The 25,738-nt window shown below is 49.1% G+C and overlaps 1 protein-coding gene across 3 annotated transcripts; it reads left to right on the forward strand.

Annotated features, from left to right (window-relative positions):
* The first annotated feature begins 571 nt into the window (after nt 1–571).
* Nucleotides 572–15,127, forward strand: KCNA3 (potassium voltage-gated channel subfamily A member 3). 3 transcript variants are annotated; one of them, XM_054087867.1, is made up of 3 exons: nt 572–4,709; nt 14,229–14,439; nt 14,667–15,127. In XM_054087867.1, the coding sequence occupies exon 1, from the start codon at nt 1,329–1,331 to the stop codon at nt 3,084–3,086; it is 1,758 nt and encodes a 585-aa protein (XP_053943842.1). In that variant the 5' UTR covers nt 572–1,328; the 3' UTR covers nt 3,087–4,709; nt 14,229–14,439; nt 14,667–15,127. The 3 variants fall into 3 exon arrangements, with proteins under 3 accessions (XP_053943842.1, XP_053943841.1, XP_053943843.1); XM_054087866.1 differs by lacking the exon at nt 14,229–14,439; XM_054087868.1 differs by lacking the exon at nt 14,229–14,439 and having other exon boundaries at nt 14,704–15,127.
* The last annotated feature ends 10,611 nt before the right edge of the window (nt 15,128–25,738 follow it).

Consider the following 25,738-nt stretch of genomic DNA (forward strand, 5'->3'; position numbering starts at 1 on the left):
CCATGCTGTTGATCTGCTAATTACAGCCCTGAGTCAGCTCTTGCACTAATATTTGTTGTTGTTTCCGCCCCTGGGTTTGTGTATTTCGTACAGCTTGTTTCTAAATTGAAGTACAAATAAGTTTGATCTTTTTGTCTGTTTTTCTCCCTACCTTCTGGAGGCTGTGCTGGTTAAAAATAACCACGGTGCTGAGCTAAAGAGGAGCTGGTGGAGAGCTTTTAACCTCCATCGTGGTGGGACCACCCAACCAGTGTGGGAACAGCAGTGTGGTCACCCTCCTCCCCTCTCCCTGATCTTTGTGGCTTTTTTCCTGAGCTCAGAACTCCCTGAGTTGCTTGGCACGTGGCTGGGGATTAAAAGCACTTTTTGTCGGGGGAAAACGGAGATCCAGGGGGGGCTGAGGGGAAGATGGGCACAGTTGGGTGCAGAGATCAAGAGGTTGTCCCTGGTGTACATCTCGTGGGGATGGAGCATTTTTATGTCTAGGCTCTTACAGGACAGGCTTTTGCCTTAAAAATAATGCCTTTTGACCAAAACGGAACAATTTGCATGAGAAGATCAATTGAGGGGGGAGGAAATATCAGCAGCCTTTTGCCTTTCTTGCAGGAAAGTCTGAAATGAAGATTTGGGATCAGATTCGGTGGAGGGCCGGCTCAGCATCACCTCTGTGTTTATTTTACTGGGCGGATGCACAGGCGAACACACATACACACGTTTGCACACACACAGACAGCCGTTCAGACACACGCACACGCTCTCTCTTCTGTACAGACAAAATAAAACCTCCAGCGCTATAGCTGAAACGCTGATTCAAAACAACAGTTGGTGGCTGCGGCCGCTGCTGTCTGCTTTCCATTCCCCACAGCCCCACCGCGGCTTGCAACGGTGACTGGAAACAAACAGGAAAACCCCAAAATTAATAATAAAAATTACATCTTCCTGCCCTGGGGGAAGGGAAGAAAAACTCTTTCTAAGGCAGTGATTCTGCCAGGAAAAGCTCTCCCCTCCAGCGACCTGCTGAGTATCCAAGGATGCTGGGCGCGAGGTGACCAGTGGGGTGGGGGGAAGGATTGGGTCCCTCCGGCTGGGGCTGGGGTGCCCGCAGAGAGCTGAGGGTGCTGGTGGGTGTCTCCGGGAGCTGTGACTGAGCGAGGCGGTGCCAGGGCTGGGGGCGGATTTTTTGAGCTCCTCAGAGCAGCGGCAGCCGTTGGAGGAGTTGGGCGGCTGTTTCTCCCTCTCCGCTCAGAGGAGGAGGAAGAAGAGGAAGAAGAGGCTTCGCTGCTGCCTCTCTCATCCTCTCCCCACCTCCCCTTTTCCCCCCAACCTTTATGGACGAGCGCCGGAGCTTGCTTTGCTCCCCAGCTGCCTCTTCCTTCAGCCGGTACCCGCGGGGTGGTTCGACCAGCAGCCACCACAACCTGGGCTACAGCGAGCAGCTGCCCCCCACCGCCCCCCAGCCGCTCCCCGAGCAAGAGGAGGAAGAGGGGGAAGAAGGGGAGGAAGGCAGCATGACGGTGGTGGGGGGCGGCGGCGGCGGAGACCCTTTGCTGGAAGAACCCCAGCATCCTCATCCTTTGCTCGGTGGGGACCGCTATGATCAACCCCCACCCGCTGCCACCGTCCCCACCGGCCAACCCGTGGATGGTGGGGAGCACGAGTGCTGCGAGAGGGTGGTGATCAACATCTCGGGGTTGCGCTTTGAGACCCAGCTGAAGACGCTGGCACAGTTCCCCGAGACGCTGTTGGGCGACCCCCGTAAAAGGATGCGCTACTTTGACCCCCTCCGCAATGAGTATTTCTTCGACCGTAACCGTCCCAGCTTCGATGCCATCCTCTACTACTACCAGTCAGGCGGGCGCATCCGGCGACCCGTCAACGTCCCCATCGATATTTTCTCCGAGGAGATCCGCTTCTACCAGCTGGGGGAGGAGGCCATGGAGAAGTTTCGGGAGGATGAGGGTTTCATTCGGGAGGAGCAGCGTCCGCTTCCCGACAAGGAGTTTCAGCGCCAAGTGTGGCTCCTCTTCGAGTACCCTGAGAGCTCTGGGCCAGCCCGAGGCATTGCCATAGTCTCTGTCCTCGTCATCCTTATCTCTATTGTTATCTTCTGTCTGGAGACCCTACCTGAATTCAGAGATGACCATGACTACGAGGGAACTGGGGGAACCTTCGGGACAGGTGGTGGCCCTCTCCCACCTGATGTCTTCACCAACTCCTCGTCCTCTGCTGCTTCCATGGTGTCATCCTTCACTGACCCCTTCTTCGTGGTGGAGACTTTGTGCATCATCTGGTTCTCCTTTGAGCTGCTGGTCCGATTCTTTGCCTGCCCCAGCAAGGCCACCTTCTCCAAGAACATCATGAACATCATTGACATTGTGGCCATCATTCCCTACTTCATCACACTGGGCACCGAGCTTGCTGAGAGGCAAGGCAATGGCCAGCAAGCCATGTCTTTAGCCATCCTCAGAGTCATCCGGCTGGTCAGGGTCTTCCGGATCTTCAAGCTCTCCCGGCACTCCAAGGGTCTGCAGATCCTGGGGCAGACTCTCAAGGCCAGCATGCGGGAGCTGGGTTTGCTCATCTTCTTCCTCTTTATCGGCGTCATCCTTTTCTCCAGTGCCGTCTACTTTGCAGAAGCCGATGACCCCAGTTCAGGTTTCAGTAGCATCCCTGATGCCTTCTGGTGGGCGGTGGTGACCATGACCACCGTGGGCTATGGGGATATGCACCCCATTACCATTGGGGGCAAGATCGTGGGGTCTCTTTGTGCCATAGCGGGGGTGCTAACCATCGCTCTCCCCGTGCCTGTCATAGTCTCCAATTTCAACTATTTCTACCACCGAGAGACAGAAGGTGAGGAACAAGCCCAATACATGCACGTCGGGAGCTGCCAGCATCTCTCATCCAGCGAGGAGATGAGGAAGGCTCGCAGCAATTCCACCCTCAGCAAGTCCGAGTACATGGTGATCGAAGAAGGAGGGATCAACCACAGTGCATTCAAACAGGCTGCCTTTAAGACAGGCAACTGCACGACCTCAAACAATCCCAACTGTGTGAACATCAAAAAGATCTTTACAGATGTTTAAAATAACAAAACCAACCAAACAGCAGCAAAAAGCTGAGGATGCCGTAGAAAAATAACGACAACAATAATAATGCAAAGTGACTGTGTACTTGGTGTTGTGTGGAACATGCACCATCATCGGTCTGTGTACCCTCGTTTTTATATGTTTATTTTTTTAGATCCTTCCTTTCTAAAGATCCAAAAAGACGGATTTAAAATTCTCCAGAGGAGAGGATGGCTAAAGGGTAAAGAGGAGGAAGATGAAGACAAAAACCACACTCACCGTTGAAACAGGTGTTTGTTCTGCAACGTGTTGCAGGGCTGCTTTTGTTTTCTTGGGTTCAGGGACCTCTCGCATTGCTCCTGGATCTCCCCCTTCCTCCTCTCCATTCCCTAAAGGCAGCGCGTAGCCGATTTCCCTTCCATCACATCAATTCACTTGTTGGATTATCAATGCCAGATTGGGTGGGGAGGCGAGGAAAACGTGTTGCAGGGCGTACTGGAAGGGGGTTGGGAGGAAATAACCATTTAATTTTGCAGAGAGTCTCTGTTACCACATTGTTAAATGACTCTTAATATTGAAACGTGGTGTGCCATTACGGGCACATCGCAGATTCCGTTTTCTCCCCCGTCAGATCATTTATGAAATTCTAATCTGGTCAGAGACTGAGTGCATTCAGTGCCGATTTAAATAGGAGAGAAAAGCAATCCAACCGTCTTTTTCTATTCTTAATTCCCTTCCCCTGTAGCCCTATGGCGTTATTTCATCCAATGTTAAATTTGTGGCCGTGCAGCAGGTCTGTGTGTAGGGAGGAGAGAGGCGAAAGGCAGAACGGAATGGTTTCAGGAGCTGATGGTGTGTGTGGAGCGGGGGATGCAGGATCCGTGCCAGGCTTCTCGCCGTGGCTGTGCAGCCTCAAACCCACTCAGTTGGAGACAAAGGGATATTTCCTCTTTTTTTTTTTTTCTCGCAATGCATTTGGGAGAGATGCAGCTGCTTATCACAAGAAGATTAAAGTGGCGAACACGTCTTCCAGCGGAAGTCACTAATTCGGACCAGAGTGATGCAGTTGCCATGGCGACCCTGGTTTCCTGGGAAACCCCCAAAGGTTGTCATGGCATCCCTTCTCCCATCCCCCTTAGTCCTCATTCTTCCCACAAAAAAAAAACCTTTCCAGATGGTTCCAGCCCCATCATCCCGCAGGACACCGTGGCTCTACCCGGCTGTGTGACCCCACCCTGGCACCCCCTTCCCGGACTGTGGCTTCCCCTCTGCCAAATAAAGCGCCCATGGGCAATAAGCACACCTCAAATCCACCTCTCCCTCGCAGAGGAGCTCACACCTTGGCACTGAAATGTGGGGATGGAGTCTCATCCTGCAAACAAGAGTTCCTGCTCTGCCGAGAACGACCCCCGCGCTCCTCCTGCACCACTTGAAACCCAGCGGTTTCCCCAAACCCAGTGCAAAATGGCACTGGGCGGCCAATGGGAGAGCTCGGCTGAGAAACCTTGGCAGCTTTTTGCAACGAGGGGGACAGATCTATAAAGAATGGGACTGAAAAGTAACCAAAACCCCGCCGGGGAAAATATACCGGCTTCATCTTCACCTGTGCACCAGGGGCCATGGGACATCTGATGGGATCAGGTGAGCTTTGCACCGGGTAGAGTTTAACAGGGTCATCCAGTAATGTGGCTTTTTGGGGGACAAAACTCATGTTTTCCATTGTTCAGTTTTATTTTTCAGCTTACCTTTCTGCACATTAGGTAAAATGGGATAACATCTTATAGCTCCTCTGACTATATTTGCTTTTTAATTTGCTTTTTAGTGCCATGCATAAAAGGAAAACCCTGCTGCTTTGTTGCAGATGGATTTCTTCAATCACATGCTAGAGAGGTTATTTGTAGGGTTTAATGCTTTGATCCAACCTCTGCCATCGATGCAGGCTGAAGACAGGGCCTGCCTCGATTCCTTGAGTGCTTTGGCTCCAGCTCTGCTTTGTTTTTCTTGGGTTTGGGTTAAATAAAACCAGATTCCTTCCAGGTGGTGCACAGGGATGCTGTTGAGGAGCTCCTATGGCAATGAGGGGTTTGACCCCAGCCTGGGCGAGTCACACCTTTCCCAGTGTGTGGAAGAGGGGATTTGTCTTGAGAGATGCCGGCCAAGCAGAAATCAGAGTTTAGCAAGGATTTTCCCTTAGACTTAGAAGGATCGGGACAGTTTGTAAACCTTTCTCTCAGCCTTGCTTCACCCCCAGTGAATGAAACCCTTATAACCAAGGAAAACATCAGAGCAGCCTCTTGGCTCGTGGTGTGTGATGGCTGTATTGGAGCTCCCATAGTTTTCACCAGCTGAGGATCTAACAAATCACCTTTATTAGGGAGATGATATGGAGGTAACAAACATCCCCTCACGTGGGATAACTGGGAACCCTTGTCTGGGATAACTGGAAACGCTCCAGCGTGCCTTTTCCCTGGGATGCCAGCGGGCTGAAGTGTAATTTCTGCCTCTGAGCTCTTACTTTTTATTGTTATCAGAGATTCCCTGCACAACTGTTCCTAAAAGTAAGATTTCAGTTAAAAGCAGGGGAAATTATCTGACTCCAGAGAGCTCACAGATGAGTTTTGTGTCTGTGTTTTCCCCATGGCAGCTGCACAGCTTACGGAAACCACATGTTCTTCTGGAAATGGCACAGTACAGTTTTCAGTTTCTCTGCCATCTAAAATAAGCAGAAACCTTGCAGGTTGTTGCTTTGCTTTCCCGACTACTCCCTGCCTTATTTTGTAGGGATAGAATCATTTCAAATGTATTTCATTGGCAGTAAAAGACCCTGTATGGGAGAAGTGACAAGGAAACCACTTCTTCCACTGGAGTAAAAAGGCAGTTTTGCTCCAGTACTAAATGGTGTCACTGAAAAATATAAAAGCACTGTCTTTAAGACCCAAACAATTAGAAGTGGAAAAAACGGGGATATCCTTTCAATGCACTGCCCCATTTCTGTCTGCTTCTTCCTTCTGTGCTGTCTCGTTTGGTACCGTTCAGCGAGATGAATGCTTTCTGTTGCTACACGGTCTGACGGCTTCTCTCGAACTGGCTGCCGCGCGCGGTTGTGCCAGGAATTGGAGGGAGAGCGCTGAAAGATTGTCCTCTTGGCAGCCAGCTGCTTATTTAACTTACTTTGCTCTCTTGCAATGTGCCTCCTATTAGGTCTTAGGGCTGTTTTAACAGCCACTGGGGAGCTGAAGAGGAGCCTCAGCCTTTGTAGCACGTCGGACTCGATTGTTTCTAATGCGTTTAGAGGGGGCAGCGGTAGGAAATCATTGTTAGCGGAGTTGCCTGCCTGCTGCAAAGCCTTCCCAAGGCAGGGTGAAGGGCTTGCTGAGACTCAGCTTATTACATTAAATGGAGGGAAGTGCATTACTGGAAGCCGCGGGCTGCCACCTGCAATCGCACAGAAAGCAAGCAAGGGAAAGGCTGCATCCCTAAGTAGTCCCCAGCGTGGACTCCCCAGCTTGTGTGCGTGTGCAGCGTGGCAGGGATGCTCTCCAAAATGTCCTCCTCCTCCCTGTCCTTTGTACATGTCATCTCAGAGACGAAGTGACACTGCTGGCACTGAAAGATGGAAGCAAGGATGGGAGGAGGCAGCTCCTGCCCCAAGGATGCAGTCCTGGGAGGCAGCAGCTGCCTCAAAGAATGCTTTGTGTATTCCATTTTTATGGGCCACCAGATGATACAGAGCATTCCTACCTCCTTTCCTCGGCTTCTTTCATTTTCTGTCTGCTTGTATTTCAGGACATATTCCCTTCCCCTCTTTCAGCCTTAGATGCCACCTCAAGAACATCCTTGTTTCAAGGGGATGCAGGGGATGTGCGGGAAGCCTAACCCTGGCTCCTCTGCTTGGTCCTTTGACACTGTCATCTTTTTCTCCTGCTTATTTGTCCTAATTTTTGTGTGTGTTTTCAGGCCTGATCTCTTCTAAAAAGATTCTGTTGTTCTCCTGCACAGTAGATGCCCTGCAGGTGCGTAGGGTGGCCAAAGGAGCAGAACAGTATCCAACCCACCACACTTGTGGACACAAACAAGCGCTAGAGATATCTCTTTCCTCTGGGAGGGTTAAATTTATTCCCAAGCAATTGTTCCGGTTCCATCACTTGACAAAAGAAGTCGGGTTTTGTTTTTAATCACCAATTTACGGACAGTTAAGTCAAAGGTCAGACAAGTGACTTCCCCACCAGAGGAGAAGGAGCCACCCAGAGCTCACCAGCTGTGAAAGGGTCCCTCCCGGCAGAGCTGGAGTGCAAGGAAAGGGTCTTTTGCAGCAGTTGATGTGTACGGAGAGTGTTCTTCATAAAATGTGTTTAATTGTGTAGTTTGGAGCCCTCTTCCTGCCATCCTTTTAAAATATGCATGCCTTGGTGGGAGCACACGGAGGCTCCCATCGCAGCCTGATGGAACGCAGGGCCTTTTTATCCCCTATTTTTATATGCTTTAACAAGTGATCACTGGGTAGACTGCAAACCTGCGAGTGCAAACAGACAAACAGGATTTAAATGTGACTCATTTTACTATTCGGTCTCAAAGGCTGTGTTCTGGGAAAGAGCTCAGAGCACCACCATCCTCAGTTGTGTGGGTGATGGGTGCAGGGAAACAGAGACTTTCTGGACATCCTGGGCTGCATCCAAAGCAGTGTGGGCAGCAAGTTGAGGGAGGGGATTCTGCCCCTCTATTCCTCATCTGAAGGATTGTGTCCAGTTCTGGAACCCTCAACATAAGAAAGAGATGGAACTGTTGGAACAGGGGTCCAGAGGAGGCTACAAAGATGATCAGAGAGCTGGAGCACCTTCCATAGGAGGGCAGGCTGAGAGAGTTGGGGTTGTTCAGTCTGGAGAAGAGAAGGCTCCGAGGAGACCTTAGAGCAGCTTCCAATACCTGAAGGGGCTACAGGAAAGCTGGGGAGGGGCTGTTGACAAAAGGCTTGTGGGGATAGGATGAGGGGGAACGGGTATAAACTGGAGAGGGGCAGATTTAGGTTTGATATAAGGAAGAATTTCTTCACCATGAGAGTGGTGAGGCTCTGGCCCAGGTTGCCCAGGGAAGCTGTGGCTGCCCCATCCCTGGAGGTGTTCAAGGCCAGGTTGGATGGACCTTGGGCAGAGTGATCCAGTGGGAGGTGTCCCTGCCCATGGCTAAAGCATTGGAACTGGGTGATCTTTAAGGTCCCTTCCAACTCAAGCCATTTTATGATTCTATGACTGTAGGATGCTGTGGGTGAGGCAATATCCTCTACATTGTCTCCTTCTCTGCTATGGAAGTGGTACTGTTCTTCTGCACCCTTCCCTGCTCTCACTCTGCACCCATCATCTGAATGGGGTGTTGGCTCAGTTTTAGGGGGTGTTGTGTAGCTGGAGGCTGTGTTTGGGATGGGATGCTGCTACCTTTCCCCATTTCCCTGAGTGCTGCTCCCACTGGAAATACCCCCTGAGTCCCAGCACACCCGTCGCGTGCTGTGCACCCCCTCCCCACGCCAGCAGTGGGAATCGGGCATTGAGCAGCGAGAGCTGTGTGCGCTTCCCTGGCTGGAGGGATTTCCTCGGAAAGAACCATGGGACTGCCACCATCACTGCTCTGACAGGGACATTTTGGGAGTGTTTCAGGGTGGGTGCCCCAGGGTGCCTCATCCCAACTGGAAATTATTTCTCTGGCAGAGGAAGGGTTTTGGTTTTCTTTTAGGGGCTGGTGCTACAGGATTTTCTTTGGGCAGATATAGGGCTGGCATGAGGAAGGGGTACAACTCTGCTGAAGGACAGAGGACTCCTACAGCGGGAGTCGCGTTCACTGCTGGCGGAGCCCTGCAGAGCAGCCCCAGCTCTGTCTCTGCAGTATCTGGCTCTTGCCACAGCTCAGGCTCTCCTGGCTCTACTGCGGTCAAGCCTGGGATACAATGGAGACCTTTTACTCCCATACTTGGACTCCTGCACAGGAAAGTGAGTAATGGTGTCTCCGTCAAAGCCATATTCATCCCAGCTGATGAGATGCGTGTTTGCTGCTTTATGCTGGAAAGGCATCAGGGTTTCTGCTCTTTGTCACCCAGCAAATCCCATTTTTTTGCTCCTGAGAACCATTCTCTGTGCAGAAGAGGGATGTGTGCCGGGTTCCACACTGCTCTTGTAGCTGCAGCCCTTTTATCCCTGCTGGCAAAACTCAGACAAAAAAACCTGAGCCTTCTGTGAGCTCCTGTTTGCTTTTCCTTCCACAAATAAGGTGCTGCTCTATGAGCCCCCATGTTTCAGGGCCCATTTGTGTCTCATTGCTGCCCAGCGCCTGAATTTTCAGCACTGAGGATGATCTGCAGCAGGGCAGGGAAACCTTCACGCATGAACCTTTCCGCAGGGCACCGTCAGTTTTCTCCTTCTTATGAACCACGAAGCACTCAAGTAAATTAAAACCTGCCTCCTATCTCGTTCATCTTGTTGCTTGAGTTAGAAGGAGCTAAAATACTTCCTTATCGCTGGTTTTCCTCTACTCGTAACAGGAATAGTCTTTACCCAGCCGCGCTGCACACTAATATGAAGACCCCTGGCTCAGCGATGCAGATGGCAGCACGCGCTGCTGGGTTTGTTTGAGAATGATTCATTTCCTTAAGACTTGTAATTCAGATGCTTTCCTGAGCATGTTTAAGCTCTGTCCTGTCTTTTGCTTTTCTACAGTTGCTGCACTTCAGTTTTAGCATCTTTAACACGTATTAGGTGGGAAGACTAGGCTTGGATGAGCGCCTTGCACAACTGGATTCGCCAGTGGCTAACTCTGCTCTCCCTAGCAAGGATACAGAGTGCAGTTGGTTTTATTTTGATGCTAACCAGCACCAGCACCAGCTGCTTTGCGTTGCTTCCTCCAAAGCACTGTCATGGATAGATAGCCCCCAGCCTCGGCAGGGGCAGCGTGGCTGCTGGCAGGGTTTGTGCTTGGGGTCTTGCTCTCATGGGAAGCTAAGATTGCAGTGAAACGTGGACACGATGAGCACACAAACTGTTCTTAGCGTTTGCAGAGAGACGTGTTTGCCGTTTGATTTGGTTGCAAGAAATTAGCTGAGTGCAATGCAGGCGGTGGCTGCTGCTGTGCTGCTCAGGAGGATTTTGGCATGGAGTGGGTCCATGACAACGTGCGTCTCTGAATTCCAGACCTGGAGGATGGGAGCACTGTGGCATTTACTGAGTGTTCGCCACCTACCTGCTGGGTGGCTTTTGGCAGCTCAGCTCCTCCAGGCCTCAGTTTCCCCATCTGTAAACGACACCGAGTGGCTTCGTTAAGTGTTTGCAATGAAACACGCTGTGGAAGGAAGAGGCAGTTTTGAAACACAGAGCCAGAAGCAATTAATCCTCCAAAGGCTTTAGGGACTTCAGCTTTCATGAAGCTTGCGGAGCCTGCAGACTCTCCCCCTGATGCCCCATTGACTGCAGTTATTTCCCCTAGCTGGAGGGACACCTAGGGTTTCACCCAGCTTCCCGGGGGTGCCAGCTCTGCCCTAGGGCTCCCCTTCCCATAATCCTCCTCCTCTCCTCCAGTTTCTTCACTCTGCCTCTTTGCATTTGCTTTTCCATCTTTATGACCCATTACACCTGAAACCTCTGTGCATTTATAGTCAGAATCCCTCTTCTCCCTCTTGCTGGTCTCTGCTTGGAGCGGCCACCGTGGCTCAGTAGAGATCTGAACCTCAGGCTGTTGCAGTTGGTCAAAAATGGGAAATAAGAAGTTTGGGCTTAAGCTGAACCCACCTGCTGCAAATTTGGGCTGGCAAGAGGGACGTGGAAGTGGCACCCAGTTGCTTGTGCTTTACCCTTCAGTTGCCTGAAAGACGTCTTGCACTTCAGAAACCTCCAGACTAAAGGAGGAAATCTTTCTGCTGCGTCTCAAACAAGCCTGGGCTGTTCTCTCCTAGGGCTGGAAACCTTTCTGCAAGATCTCTCCCTTCCTTGTTGCAGAACGCTCTGAGAAAGCAAAGCACGCACAAGGAGATGCAAACCAGTGAGCTCGACCTGGGTTCAGCTGGTTTTCTGGCTTGTGGTATCTCCTGGGAACTGGCTTTATTGCTCCCTTTTCTCAACCAAGCTGTCACGCATCTCCCTTAGAGGGGAGAATTACACAAGCTTTTACCTTTATCAGCCGAACGTAGAACTCAGTAAGAAGGGATATCAACATATCTCTTGATATAATATCTTGACATGATGAGAACAGTTTTTCCTAACCCTGTGTTGACTGGCATCAGTTATATCTTCCTCTTTAATTCTGTATTAAGACTCTCAGCCATTCCAGCATATTGTCTGGGATCAGCGACAGATGGCCAGACCCATCCGTTTGCAGGTCACTTTGTTTATCCCTTATAAGACTGGTCCAATTGGAGGTATTTTCCAGTCTTCTGGATTTTCACCAGGTCTAGGGCTCCAGAAATATTCCATACTTGCAGTCTCACCAGCTGCTTCGCCAGCTCCAAATGCTTGCATACAAGTTATTTGGCTTGCCTGATTTAAAAACGTCTAATTTTTGTGGCTGCTGTTTAATATCTTATGTTACTCTTGGAGTGGAGAGGATTTCATCACCCCTGTAAGATGGGAATACAAGGGGCTGGAGAAAAGTCCTATGAGGAGCCTGGGATCTGGGGTTGTTTAGCCTGGAGTGGAGGAGGCTGAGGGGAGACCTCATTGTTATCTACAACTGCCCGTAAGGAAGTTGTGGAGAGGTGGGTGTTGGTCTAGTGAAGGGTAATAGAACGAGAAGAAATGGCCTCAAGTTGCACCAGGGCAGGTTCAGATTGGACATTAGGAAAAACGTCTTCACCGAAAGGGTTGTCAATTCCTGGCAGAGGCTGTCCAGGGGGGTGGCGGAGTCCCCAAACCTGAAGGGGTTTAAAAGACAGGTGGATGAAGTTATCAGGGAGATGGTTTAAGTAGTGGACAGGTACGGTTGGGCTCAGTGATCTCAAAGGTCTTTTCCAACCTAGTGATTCGATGATTCTATGATCTGGATCTCTTCAGGAGGAGGAGCAATGGTATCTCCTGAAAGGTCCCGAGTTCTCACTCCCACTGCTGTTCTTGCTGAATTTGGTGAAACATCATCGTTAGGTTAAGGATTTGGATTTTCTTCCTACAAGAGCAGGGATAGAGCCTGAAAACGCACCAGGGTAACACGAACAAATGGGTTATTTGCCTGGTTTGAGAAAATTCTTATTTACCACTTAGTCTGCAGAACCCCAAATCTGCCATCCCCTTCTCAGCCAAGCCAGCTGGATTTCCCAGCCTGTGCTGGGCTGAGGGTGCTATTTGGGTTTTATTTGTGTAATACTCCAGAGATGCTTGAGGATCCTGGCAGGTTGACCAGTGCTTTGCTAAAAAAACCCAGGAGCCCTTCCCTGCTGGCAGGTGGAAGGGGGGTGTAATCCCCCCAGCAAGCCCAGTCCAATAAAGCATAAACCCCAGTTAGCTTTAAGTCCTTCAGGCACTTCAGGATAAGCCGGTGCTTGAGTAACCAGCTGGTCCGAGACCCTTGCAAGGAGCACTAAGCCCCTCTGGTAGCTTATTTTCCCCTGAGTGCTGCTCTGCCTTGCAAGGGAATCTTTGATCCTTGAGGAAAATCCCATCTCTCTCCTTTCTCTGCCTGCTTTTATCAACCCTGCAACATCCAGAGTTGGGTCTCACCCTCTGTGGTGCATGGATCCTATCCTTTCTTGTATATCTCCATTTCCAGGAGGGAAAAATAAGCTCATTTGGGGGGATGAGCTGGACCGGGGAGGTCACGATGCCTTAGGCTGGGCTCTGAACCGTGGATACAGATCCTTCCTTGTCTCATCACTGGCTGCTGATGAAGCATCCGGCTCACATAATCTGATTTGGTGGTAGCACTCATCTTATTAACGTGCACCACACACTGGTTTTAATATAGTTAATGAACCTCGCTATAGGAAGCTTTACTAATTCCCACTTGAAAAATCACCAGGAAAGGGGCAGAATTGGGGCCTGTGACTTCTGCTGTCTCGCACAGGGCTTAAACCCCAGAGTAATTTGGCCATGCCCCGTTTGCTGGTGAGCGCAGGGCTTGGGGTGTGGTGGCACAGGACCGGGGATGCTCTGATTGTTGTGGTATGAACTAAACGCAGAGCATGGATTTTCAAGAACAGGAGAAGGATACGAACAAATGCATTAAGTTTTTAAGAGTCTCAGTGTCCTAAAGACAGCAAAGCATCTCACTGTATTAAAAGATGAGTCAGGCTGAGGCCCTTCACGCTGCAGCGTCATTAGGCTTCAGAGCTGACCTGTTGCGATTCATGGAATCATAGAATAGTTCGGGTTGGAAGGGACCTCAAAGATCATCCAGTTCCGACCCCTCTGCCATGGTCAGGGACACCTCCCACTGGATCAGGGGCTCCAAGCCCCATCCAACCTGGCCTGGAACACCTCCAGGGATGGGGCAGACACAGCTTCCCTGGGCAACCTGGGCCAGGGCCTCACCACTCTCATGGTGAAGAAATTCTTCCTCATGTCAAGCCTAAATGTGCCCCTCTCCAGTTTATACCCAATGCCCCTCATCCTATCAGTACAAGCCTTTATGAACAGACCCTCCACAGCTTTCTTTTAGCCCCTTTCAGGTACTGGAAGGTCGCTGTAAGTTCTCCTGAGAGCCTTCTCTTCTCCAGGTTGAACAACCCCAACTCTCTCAGTCTGTCCTTGTGTGGGAGGTGCTCCAGCCCTCCGATCACCTTTGTAGCCTGAATTCCAGCTGGGTTTGTGCACTCCAGGGGCTCAGCAGCTCCGGCACTGCCGAGGTTGGAGGATTTTTTATTGCCCCTTGCTAGCCATCTCTTCTCTATCTCTCTCTTCACTATGGTGACCAATGGTAGGACCCCAGGGAATGGCAGGAATATGTCAGGGTGGGGTTAGGATGGATATTAGGAAAAGGTTCTTCCCCCGGAGGGTGGTGGAGCACTGGAACAGCTCCCCAAGGAAGCAGTCACAAGTGTGACAAGATTCCAGAAGCATTTGGCCAACACCCTCAGACACATGGTACAAATGTTGGGGTTGTCCTGTGCAGGGGTAGGAGTTGGACTCGATGATCCTTGTGGGTCCCTTCTGACTCAAGACATTCTATCATTCTCCATCTCCATTCCTGCATTAAAAGGGATCCCAGATTGTGGGTTCTGTGGGAGCAACGCTGCAGTCTGAGTGCCGAGCATGGGATCACCCCTGGCTCCTGCCATCCCCTCTATCAGATTTATGAAGTCAAACCAATGCTTAATATCATGTGAATTATATTGGATCAGAACAAACCCAGCTGGATGAGGAAAACCAACTTTGTGCTAATTATTCTGGATTTTGAACTTGCCATTAAGGTGAGATAATAATTAATAACTGGAATATATTTAATGAATCATTTTCCTATCTTTAGCTCACTATATTGTGTTGCATTTAAGCCCTTAAACAATTTTAATTAACAAATGTTCCCCTTTGTGTTTGTGGAGAACCGGGAGGTGAAATTGTTCAAGGGAACCAATGTGCAACATTGATCCCACTTTGCCTTGAAAAGAAATAAGAACCTGTTGCTTGTTTTCCAACGCAGGATGTGCGTAAAAGCGGTTCTGTGCTCTGCCCAACAGACAACAGAAGAAGTTTAGAAATTAAGACCTTCAGGACTGTGTTGAGAAATGAAACGTCTCCGAGGAAATGGCAAACATCACAGACACGGCGACTCACGCTGCTGTGGAGCTGATGGATGGAGGATCTGTCCTCCCCACTTAAACCCATTTCACATCTCATATACAGATATAAAATATTTGGAGCGTTATCTGTGTTTTCAAAGTGCATTAAGTAGAAGGGAACATCTTTGCAGCCAGAAGATTATCTTCAAATCATGTGCAATATAACGAGACTGAACAAAGCCAGGGAAAAGAAGGAGGAGAGGTGGAAACTGTTTGGACATACTTTCAGTCTTTTTTTATTTTTATTATTATTATTTAAAAAAATCTCTTGAAAGATTAAGCATCCAGAAAGGAAACGTTAACCAGAGCTGCTAATAAACAGTCCAAGTGGTTATGTTAGGGATGGGAGGGAGGTGGGGGGGAGTTTGCTTACTCTCACTGTTCCCTGTTGAAGGACACGGGCTGTTTTCAGCCCTGGGATGTGAATAATTTCAGTTCTATCTTTCTGACTTTCTGTAAATGCTCTTTATAAGTAAGTCCGTGCTGTACCAAAGGCTGTGATTTATTTTAAGCCCTCATGAAGGCTGCAACATCTCTGCTGATGCTGAGGAAAATGGTGTTGGAACAGTCAACAAGTTGTGCCTTGCTTTCAGGAGCACAACACTCCATGAAAAACTAAAGAAAAATCAAATTTCCAGGGGTGGAAAAAGTATAAAATCCCAATTCTGGCTCATTGTGCCCCTGCTTTGTTTCAGAAGAGCCCATGAGACCTTCTCTGCTGCCCAATGGGATTTGAGTCCCAAGGGGATATTACAGCATTGTGTTGTGAATACCATAGTAAATGGAAAGTCCATCGCCCCTTTACCTGTTGCTGTTTCATTTTGCACACTGAGGGTTTTTTTGTGGCAGGTTAAGAGCTGTGGGTTTCCCACACTGGGCTGCGAAGCCATTAAAAGTGGGGTTTCTATAACCTCACCGCATTCTCTAGGGCTCTATAGGTAACTTTTAGACAATGCAATGGGGTAAGTGGTCCATAAAGTGGTCCAAAAATGCAAAGACCACTGGTGTTGATGGTCTCTCCTGCTTCTGGCTTCTCCCTCTCACCCCGGTTTCATCCACCTCAGCACGCTGCCTCCACCCTAGATGTGAGACTAAAACCTGCCTGGCACATATTCCGTCGGAGCAGTAAGGCGATACTTGTGACAGCACTGGATTTCTGAGTGAAAATAATGTTGGTGGGACTCAGGTGAACAAAGGATCCTCTGTGCCTGCACTGCAATAACTCACCAGAATGGTTTGGGGAATGTTTCTTTGGATTGGAGCAAAGAAAGTGAGCTGGAGCTTGCTCCAAAGCAGAGGATGCTCAAGGAAAGGTAACAGGATACAAAATCATAGGCACATGAAACAGACTCTTGAATTCATTGCTGATCGCTTTGGGTCCGTGCCTAAGGACACATCTCTAGGTGCCCACCGTGTACCTGGGATGTGGAGCCAGGACCACTCTGCTCAACGGACAGCACCAAAACCTGCATCCACCATCGTGCTGGGAGCTGAGCGGAGCTATTTACCTGCATTCCACAGCAGATGGCAGGCAGAAGATGGGGAACATCAGCAGGAGACACACGTGGGATGCTTTGAAGCACAACCTAAGTGAGGATGCACTTAAAAATAAACATCCTACCCTGGAGAAAGACTCTGAAATGGGACAAATCAAGGGAATATTCATGGCGGATCAGCTGGCTGCCCGCACCACAAGTCTCTCCTTATAGAAGAGCTTTGAAGACAAAATTCAAGTGAGTTTCAGGGCTGGGGTTGCGCCGGAGCTGTCTGTACTTCAGCAGGAGAAGTCCTCCTCCTTTCTGGCTGTCTAAGCCCCACATGCAAACTCCATCTGAAATTAAGTTTGAGAAATTCCCTTAACAGTAAGGAAATGATGTGGTTCTTAAAGGAATGCATTGACATTGGTGAGGTCATGTCTATTTTGTTTGGCTTTTAAACACAGATGATTTCTTGGCTTAAATTCCTCCTTTCCTCCTCCTGTCATGGCATTTGCATTGTTGGTGTTGGAGACCTTGTTCATGGGAGCAGGGCTTTGGCTTCCAAAGCAGAAGCCTGTGGGGCTCTGCATTGGTAGAAGCAAGGGAAAACGGGCTGGGATGGTAAGAAAAGATATAAAAGTGAGAAAAAACAGTGATTTTAGTCAAAGATGAATTACTTGCCTTAGGGAACAAAAAGCAAGAATGGATCTGGCCCTTAGTGCGACATTGATCCTAGGGTTTGTTTGCATTTATTCCCAGTGTGGTAGAAACCGTGTGGCCACTGGGATAATTGAATCAGAATGAGCTGGTGCTGCTGGTACCTGGTTTTATCATTGCTTTTCCACACGAGGTGCAGAGGGAGGTGGGTTGGGGGCCAGAGCTGCTGGAAGAGCCCAAAGAGCAGGTCCCTGAGCCCGTGGAGATGAGCTGGGGGTGCCAAGGCTCCACAGAGGGATGCCAGGGAATTGAGAATCATGGAGGTGAAGCACCCTGCAGTGTGAAATCAATCCAGTGTGAAAGCCGCCTGCACAAATTAAAGCTAATTGGAGCAGTGGATCTCATTAACTTTGCGTTTGGCCATGTCCAGCTCTGAGGCAGGGGGGTAGGGAAAGGGAGCTTCTCCATGGGATCCTCCAGCAAATTGCTCTGCTGGTAAATCCCCAGGGATCTGGCAATAACTGCAATGATGCTGCAGCCAGAGCTGCTCTGAGGATGGACTTGCAAACCTTTTCGACTCGTAGCTGACTGTGTCATAACACGGCAGGGCCAAAACCCACCTCCAAGGCATCCATCCCGTGTCTCCTGCAGAGGGGAGCTGTGCTCCTCTGGGCTGCCTCGTCCTGCAGCTCCCTAGAGCCAAAACTAATCAATGCTCAGACCACAAAAAGCCTGAGACCTTAAAAAGACCATAAAAAGTCCTCAGTGTTTGGGGAGTGAGGGTTGAGGCTGTGGTCCCTTCCCCACCACCATGGATGGAGCTGCAGCAGGAGGGGCCATATGGGGCTGGGCTTTTTTCAGCCATCTCACCTCCAAATCCACTAAGAAGCTGCAAAATCTAAATATTTGCAGCCTTTCCCCGCAATGCGATGGGTTCATAGCGTGCTCTTGAGGCTACAAAAAGAGATTGAACAAAAGCTTTAGCAACTCTGAAATCTCAAAGGACTGACCCAGAAAGCACTTTTCTACCACACTCGTGGTTTTGGGCTGCAAACAGCCAAAGCACCCACTGAAGGTCTTCTCCAGCATCTCCCCACCCCTGCAGACAACGCTGGGTTGCCCACAGGTAACAGCATGGTAACAGGAGGAGAATTGATCTCCTGAATGGCAACACAGACCTGAATCTTGGGAAGCCCTGGTCCCAAAGGTGTTAAATTTAGTTTCTTTTGGAACATGATCCAGTAGCCCTTAAAATGGGGGATAGAATGTATCAGTACTTAAAGTTATTTTTATTTTTCACTGGCGTTATGGAGAGCATTTTTTACGGCACGTGTGTGTAACATAATTATATCTTGTCTGTTTTCAACAGCCACGTTGTTAAAGCATCTCTGTTATGGTTCAAAAGCATATTTTGATGAGCAAGGTGATGGGAAAAAAAACCAGATTTCTTCACCCATTTGAATTTGTGGGTCCTAGTGGCCCCACTCCTGGCAGCAGAAATGCCCCTTTCTGGGAGCAGAGCTCAGCCCGTGGCTGCCGGCTGCTCCGCTCCTCCCATCCAGCACCAAATTCACCCCATGGACATCTCACATTGATGACAATCTTGCCAAATTGCAACCTCTCCTCGATATTGTACATACTGGCCTTGACAATGTTCCTCCATGCTGTTGGGTTTTATTCACTTGGTCGCTGAGCCAGCTAATTGTTAATGTGCTTTTTCCAAATAATCAAGAGTTTGATAGTCTTTAACCATCAGTCTGGTGTGTTAATCTGTGTTGCCACGACTCTGACTCTAGCCTTGTGCGTTTTAAAGATAACCATCGTATCAGGACAGCCGTGTCGAGATGTCGCTTGGAGCAGAGGGCTGGAATTGGCAAGGGAAGACAAATTAAAAATGTATCCAGTCGATTAAAAAAAAAAAACCAAAAAAACCCAGGAGTTACTTAATGATGGCTGACATCAACAGAAGATCCAAAAAATAGCGTGCATTGATTCCCATAATCATCCGAATGCAGGCTGCTCATCTTTATTCATAGCCCTTCAAAGGTGCTCTCTGAGATGCTGAGAGCTTCTCTGAGATGCCGTGCATTAAATGGACTCTTTAGACGCTGAACACAAGGATGTTTCCCCTCTGCACCCACCACAGCTGCTGTCTCCATCCCTTCCCCCTTTTAATTTTTGGGTGCTATTAAAGTGATGAGAGCTCTGCCATCGGGTCCAGCCTGGTGGGTTGGCAGGAGAACCCGATCTGGGGAGCTGGGCCGGTACAGGGTCACGTCAAGCCACTTGTTTTAAGATATTTTTAAGAAAGCAGAAAAAGTAGAAAGCAAAATATCTCAGAAAGCATTTGAGGGCACTAATGGAGGCACAGGGGAGACGTGGGGTTTAGCAATGTGGCTGGAGAAGGCTTTTGGAGATAATGTATGACATACTGGAGGCTACTCTGCCTCCCCGGCTGGATCTGAGGGGAAAGTCAGGATTGATGCTGACCCCTCCTGCCTCCAGGCTCCTTCCACAGGTCCTGGCAAAACCCCCTGCAATATTAACATCTCAGAAACCAGCCTTTGAGCACCCTGGATGCTTTAATTACACCGTTTTCTGAGACAGATGTTCAAATGATATTATCGCTACCGAATCTTTTTTAAAAAAAGGAATTCATGGGATAGTATTTTTCTCCCCTAAAAAGGTTCAGGAGCTGACATGCTCCTCACTCTCTTGCTTTTCTTTCCATTGCAGAGTCAGCTGGAAAGTTGTCCCTTGAGCTGAGGCTAAAGCTGAGTAGCAACTCTAAGTCAATCGAATCACTCAGCTCTGTAATCCCCGCATTACAGGTAAATTACATTTTTTTTCCGCATTTTTCTTGCCTTTTCCAAGGCGACATCATCACTGCAGCTTTAAAATGAATGATCTGAGATGTTGCTCTCACCCGTGGGTGTTTTCCGTAACACACCACCTCTCTGACCAGCACAAGCCCAGGCCACTGATGCGGTGTTTTAAACGCTTTGCTCCTATTCCAGAGGATGATTTCGGAGCAGCAGAATTTAGCTGGCAATACACAAATCGTTGCTAGAGCTAAAATTGTGAGTTGAATGGGATTAAGGGGAAACATAATGGGAAATTGTAAACTAGTGCCTGAAATGGGGCAATTTTAGTGCCAAATGATGAGGGTTCTGACATGTCCCTTGTGCTGCTGTTATTGCATTGGATAGAGAATCACAGAATCATAGAATCATAGAATAGTTTGGGTTGGAAGGGACCTTAAAGATATTCTGGTTCCAACCTTCCCTGAGATGTGCAGGGACACCTCCCACTGGATCAGGAGCTCCGAGCCCCATCCAACCTGGCCTTGAACACCTCCAGGGATGGGGCAGCCACAACTTCCCTGGGCAACCTGGGCCAGGGCCTCACCACTCTCATGGTGAAGAAATTCTTCCTTATATCCAGTCTAAATCTGCCCCTCTCCAGTTTATACCCATTGCCCCTCGTCCTGTCACCACAAGCCTTTATGAACAGCCCCTCTCCAGCTTTCTTGTAGGCCTTGAAAGGGACTTGATTCTTCAAATTGCTCCGCCCTTGCAAGAAAATCACCTTCCCTGCAAATCACCTTCCAAGGTCAGGTATTCCCGTGGCTGAATTTAGCAGCATTCAAAGAGAACAGACTCTTAATCCATCCCCTGAGGTCCCAACACGTTGCGAATGGGCGATATCGCATCAACCTTTAACACAGGAGCAGCTCGTGTTTCTTTATTTCCCATCCTTACTATGCAACTTATCTCCAAAACATCCACAGAGATGGCTGGATATAATTTTGACTTTGCTTTCCCTCAGTCGTGTGCGCAGCTGGGTAATCCCGAACGATTTCCCTGCCTGTCTCAGCTGGACCACGTTGGGTGTATTGAACAGTGAAATATTGTCTTGCCAACTTCAGTGTATCAGACTGAAAAACCAAAGCCTTCTCTGCAATAAGGCTAAATGCTGACTAATTAGGTGCCACAGAAACGATGCAGTTTTGAAGTGGAAATGTAAAGTGCGGTCTTGTTACTCTGAGTTCATTTCAAACTCTGGTTTTGCCAGTGAGCTATGTCGCAGTTGTTTAACTTTGTTCTTTTGATACCAGTCTGATGCTAAAACAAGCTGCTGCATCCCGTCGTCCTGGTGACCTCCAAAGCCGTGTGGGCCTCGTGTTCAATTACTGGTTAAAAAAGTGAATTTCTCGGTTTTTCTTTTTTGGTTGTGTGATTTTTTTTTTTTTACCTGATGTCGAATTTATTTTTTTAATGGTTTTTTTTTTCATTAAAACTTGAAATTGTTATTTCATACGCAAAGTTCAATAAAATGGCTGAAAGACGCAGCGCGTGGTGTTTGAACCAGACGTGGGGTGGAGGGGAAATGTCGGGGATACAAACAATGGGGCAAGGATGATGCTTGAGAAGCATCCCTTGCATGTACTCATTTTTCAGGGTGAAATCATAGAATCATAGAATAGTTTGGGTTGGAAAGGACCTTAAAGATCATCCAGTTCCAACCCCCTGCCATGGGCAGGGACACCTCCCACTGGATCAGGGGCTCCAAGCCCCATCCAACCTGGCCTTGAACACCTCCAGGGATGGGGCAGCCACAACTTCCCTGGACAACCTGTTCCAGGGCCTCACCACTCTCACAGTGAAGAAATTCCTCCTCATGTCCAGTCTAAATCTGCCCCTCTCCAGTTTATACCCATTGCCCCTCATCCTATCACTATGAGCCTTTGTAAACAGCCCCTCTCCAGCTTTCTTGTAACCCCTTCAGGTACAGGAAAGTCGCTATAAGATCTCCTTGGAGACTCCAAATAATAAATAAAACCTTGGGGTAAGATCCGCACATTTCCAGTATCCCAAGCAGGCATCTGGACATCTGTGCTCCCTTTCTGGACTGAAGGAGCTGTAGGCAAACCCTTGTAATTCTGACGGTGTGTCACAAGAAGGGGTGTCCCTGCGGAGGTGCTGGCTCGGGCACTGACCCACTTACCTGGATCGCAGGCAGGGATCTTGCAATAAGAGAATCATAGGATCACAGAATCGTTAGGGTGGAAAAGACCTTTGAGATCATCAGCTCCAACTGCACCTGTCCACTACTAAATCACGTCCCCAGGCATCTCACCCATCTGTCTTTTAAACCCCTCCAGGGATGGGGACTACCGCCATCCCCCCTGGACAGCCTCTGCCAGTGCCTGGGAACCCTATCTGTGAAGAAATTTTTCCTCATGTCCAATCTAAACTTCACCTGATGCAACTTAAGTCCATTCCCTCTTCTCCTATCGCCCGTCACCTGAGAAAAGAGACCAACACCCACCTCTCTGCAACCTCTTTTTAAGCAGTCTTAGAGTGCAATAATGTCTACCTACCTTCAGCCTCCTCTTCTCCAGGCTAAACAGCCCCAGGTCCCTCAGCTGCTCCTCCTAAGCCTTGTTCTCCAGGCCCTTCACCAGCTTTGTCGCTCTTCTCTGGACACGCTCCAGAGATTGGAAGCTCATTTGAAAACCTTGGCCTTGGCTTCATAACACATTGTTGACTTTCACCCAAAAGCAAATACGGAAAATTGGTGTCAAAGCCTTTTTTTGGCTTATCAATTTTCTTAAAAATATTGAATATTGAGAATAGAAAGAGAAGTCATGATTTCGCAAGCCAGGCTTTATCGCCAGCGGCTGTGACCGGTCTTACTCCTGCACCCCCACAAGCTTCAAGGTGAGGATTTCCAAGCGCAGCTGAAAACTGGAGACTTTCCTGCTTCCTTTTGCCTTTAAATTACCGGCTTTGGGTATTTGCAGATCTAATTTTAAAAAGCAAGATGCGCATTCCTGGTTTTGAGGAATACCTGGAGATGGTGAAGCGAGCGGAGCCGTGGCTCAGCCCAAACCCCAGCTGAGATTGAGGATGAGCTACTTGAGTCTGGATGCGGTTCAGGATCTGAATCTCTCGAAGGGAACCCCTAAGTGGTGAAATATTGGAGATGGTGCTAAAATGGTTTGAAGTGGAAATACATGTGCTGCTGTGCTGCATTCCATGGGTGGAGGGCCTGGGCTTCCGCAAGGGGGATTTTATTTCAGTGGTCACTGAGTCAGTGACTTGGATATTTCAACAAATCCTTTTCCTACTACCAAAATTCAGGCGCAAATCCTGTTAGAAGCTCCAGGTAATGAGCTGGGAGGGGTCAGGGCTGGGAACAAAGCAGCAGCCAACCGTACCCACAGCCAACCTGGACAGGATCAATCCAGGGGAATTCAGGAGTGACGGAGAACCTTGTATTCTTGAATTTTACAAAACATCTTGTTTGACCCTGTTGGCATCAAGAAGTCTCATAGGGTCAAAGAAGTTTCTAGAAAAGCAGCGTTGAGTGCTGGGATTGGTTTGTGTGGTTTCATATCTCTTTGCTGTCTAGGTTTGCTGTGAGCATCAGGTCTGCAGGGTGGTGGATGACACACGATGAGCCAAATCAGCCTCAGCACAGTTGTTTCCAAATTATCTCAGAGTGGCTGTACTGGATGGGACCAAACTACACCCCAGCAGGGCAGATTTAAGGCTAGGAGGAGGGATCCTCTGTGGTTCAGGAGTGTCAGAGTCAGAGCAGTGTGTTGTAGCAGACTTTCATGCTCCTCTCTCTGCTGTGACCTTGGGTTCTGTATCAGCTCCCCTAAGGGTTGTGGTACTCCAGCTGCAGGTTTCGGTTGACATGTGGTTAACTGGGGAGGTGCTTAAGCATCTGTGAAAAACAGGATATCGCAAAGTTTGAGGAGTACCATCAACTAAAACCAACCGCTGAGGACGAATAGATCAGGGCTGTGTTGGCACTTGTCACCTGGGGTTGCTTGAAGAGCAGCAGGAGACACTTTCCATGGCACCACTGATGAGTGGATGGCGATGTTCCCATACCTAACCCACCACCGAGACCTCAGGTGTGAACCTAGGCTGGAGAAACACAAAAACACACACACATCCCATGGGTTTTGTATGGTTTCCAGGGTGGAAAACACACGGAGAAGATGCTGCACCGAAGGGCTGCAGAGGATGTAATCAGTGCCAACATCTCACCTTCCTGAGTTGGGTTTTATTTACCATCTTGGCTTTTGGAGGGAGGAGCTGAGAGGAGCACAGGGGCTGCAGGATGTAGGTCAGCCCAGGGGTGGCACAGCGTGACAACAGGATGGATGTCTCGTGCTTCATCTCGGGAGGTTATAAACAGCAATGAGTAAAGGCCACCATGGCAGTAAAATAGCGGACACTGTTTGAAGCTACACGTGGAACAAGCACCTGGTGCTGCCTGGGTTTGTGATGCGCAAATTCATCTTAAAATAAAGGACTGGAGGAGCTGGGCTGCTGAAGGGATGGTTTCTGCTGTCCTTTTGGCTGATATTTTGCTCACCTCTACACCTCAACTCTGGCTGTGGGCATTCTCCAGCAGCGCAGCTCTGAACACCAACGTGATGTACAATGAACCCTTCACTCCCTGCCTTGGAATCTGCAGCTTGGATATTTCCCTGGGTGCTATTTCCTTCTTGTGTTCTGAAGAAATATCGTTAAATCATTCCCTAGTCACCACTCCAGCCCCATGCAGGATTTTAATGGCCTTATCCCTCCTTCCAAGCTGAAGCATCCAGCTCTTCCAATCACGGCTTTTCCAGGATGCTGCAGAGGGACTCTTCCAGCTCAGAGATAGGTTCTTGCTGGGCATTTCCTCCCTCCCCAGATCATGTTTTGCCAAAGGAGGCTTTATATGAGCCACTTCACTTCCCATCCTTTCACAAAGATGTTGGTACCCCAAAGGATCTTCCTTTCCATTCCAACCAGTGAAGAATGGTTTCCTCTGCAAGAGTTGTTGGCCATCCCTCTGCCATTGTATTTACCCATGGGATGTCTAAGGTTATTGTTTCCTTCATGGAATCATAGAATCACAGAATGTCCTGAGGTGGAAGAGACTCACAAGGATCATCGAATCCGCTTCTGCTGGTGTTGGTCCTACGATCGGACTGGATGATCTTAGAGTCTTTTCCAGCCTCAATGATTCTATGATTCTTGGCTGTCCCAGGTGTTGACCACCACCATTTGTAGCTTTCTCAGCTTCCTTTGGGAAACCTGTCTCTATCCCAGCACAGGTTTGAATGTACATAGAACTCCTTGGCTTTAGAAGGGGGCTCTGTTCCCTCTGTGACTGCAGGAAAAGAGATATTCTCCCAGCTTTATCGGGTTGGGGGATCACAGAGGATGCTGCGAAGATGATCGTTCTCAAAGACCTGGCTTGGATCTTCCTTCAGAACAGAAGCATTTGCTTTTTACCCCATTATTTCCACACTCCCAGTGGAATTAAGGGAGCTGCCAGGATCTGGACTGTGGACCTCACCGGGGACTGAAGATGCTCTTGCGCCTACCGAGTCACCCACCACATGGGTGATGCCATGGGTCCCATGGGTGCTCAGCAGCAGCGGCAGCCCCGGTGGGTGCTGCTCATCTGGGAAAACGTGAGCTGGAAGTGAAAGGCGGGGAGGGGGAGAAGAGGAAGCCGGGGCTAAAAATAGCTATTTTTGAAAGAAATGGATGAAAAACTCTTTGAAGAAGTGAGGGGTGAGGGGGAGGGTTTCCATGGAAACAGGGAAGTCTGTCTCTTCCCGAAAGAGAGGGTGGGAGATAAAGAGATAGTAAATACAGCAGAGAGATGATGGGGAAGAGGATGCTGTGAGTCAATGGCAATCCCCGTGGATCGAGAGGAGGGGGCTGTGGGGTCCAAGCACGCCTGGATCCAGGGAGGAGCAACCAGGGCTCTGATAT

The sequence above is a fragment of the Cuculus canorus genome, chromosome 24, assembly GCF_017976375.1.
Source record: "Cuculus canorus isolate bCucCan1 chromosome 24, bCucCan1.pri, whole genome shotgun sequence".
NCBI lineage: Eukaryota > Metazoa > Chordata > Aves > Cuculiformes > Cuculidae > Cuculus > Cuculus canorus.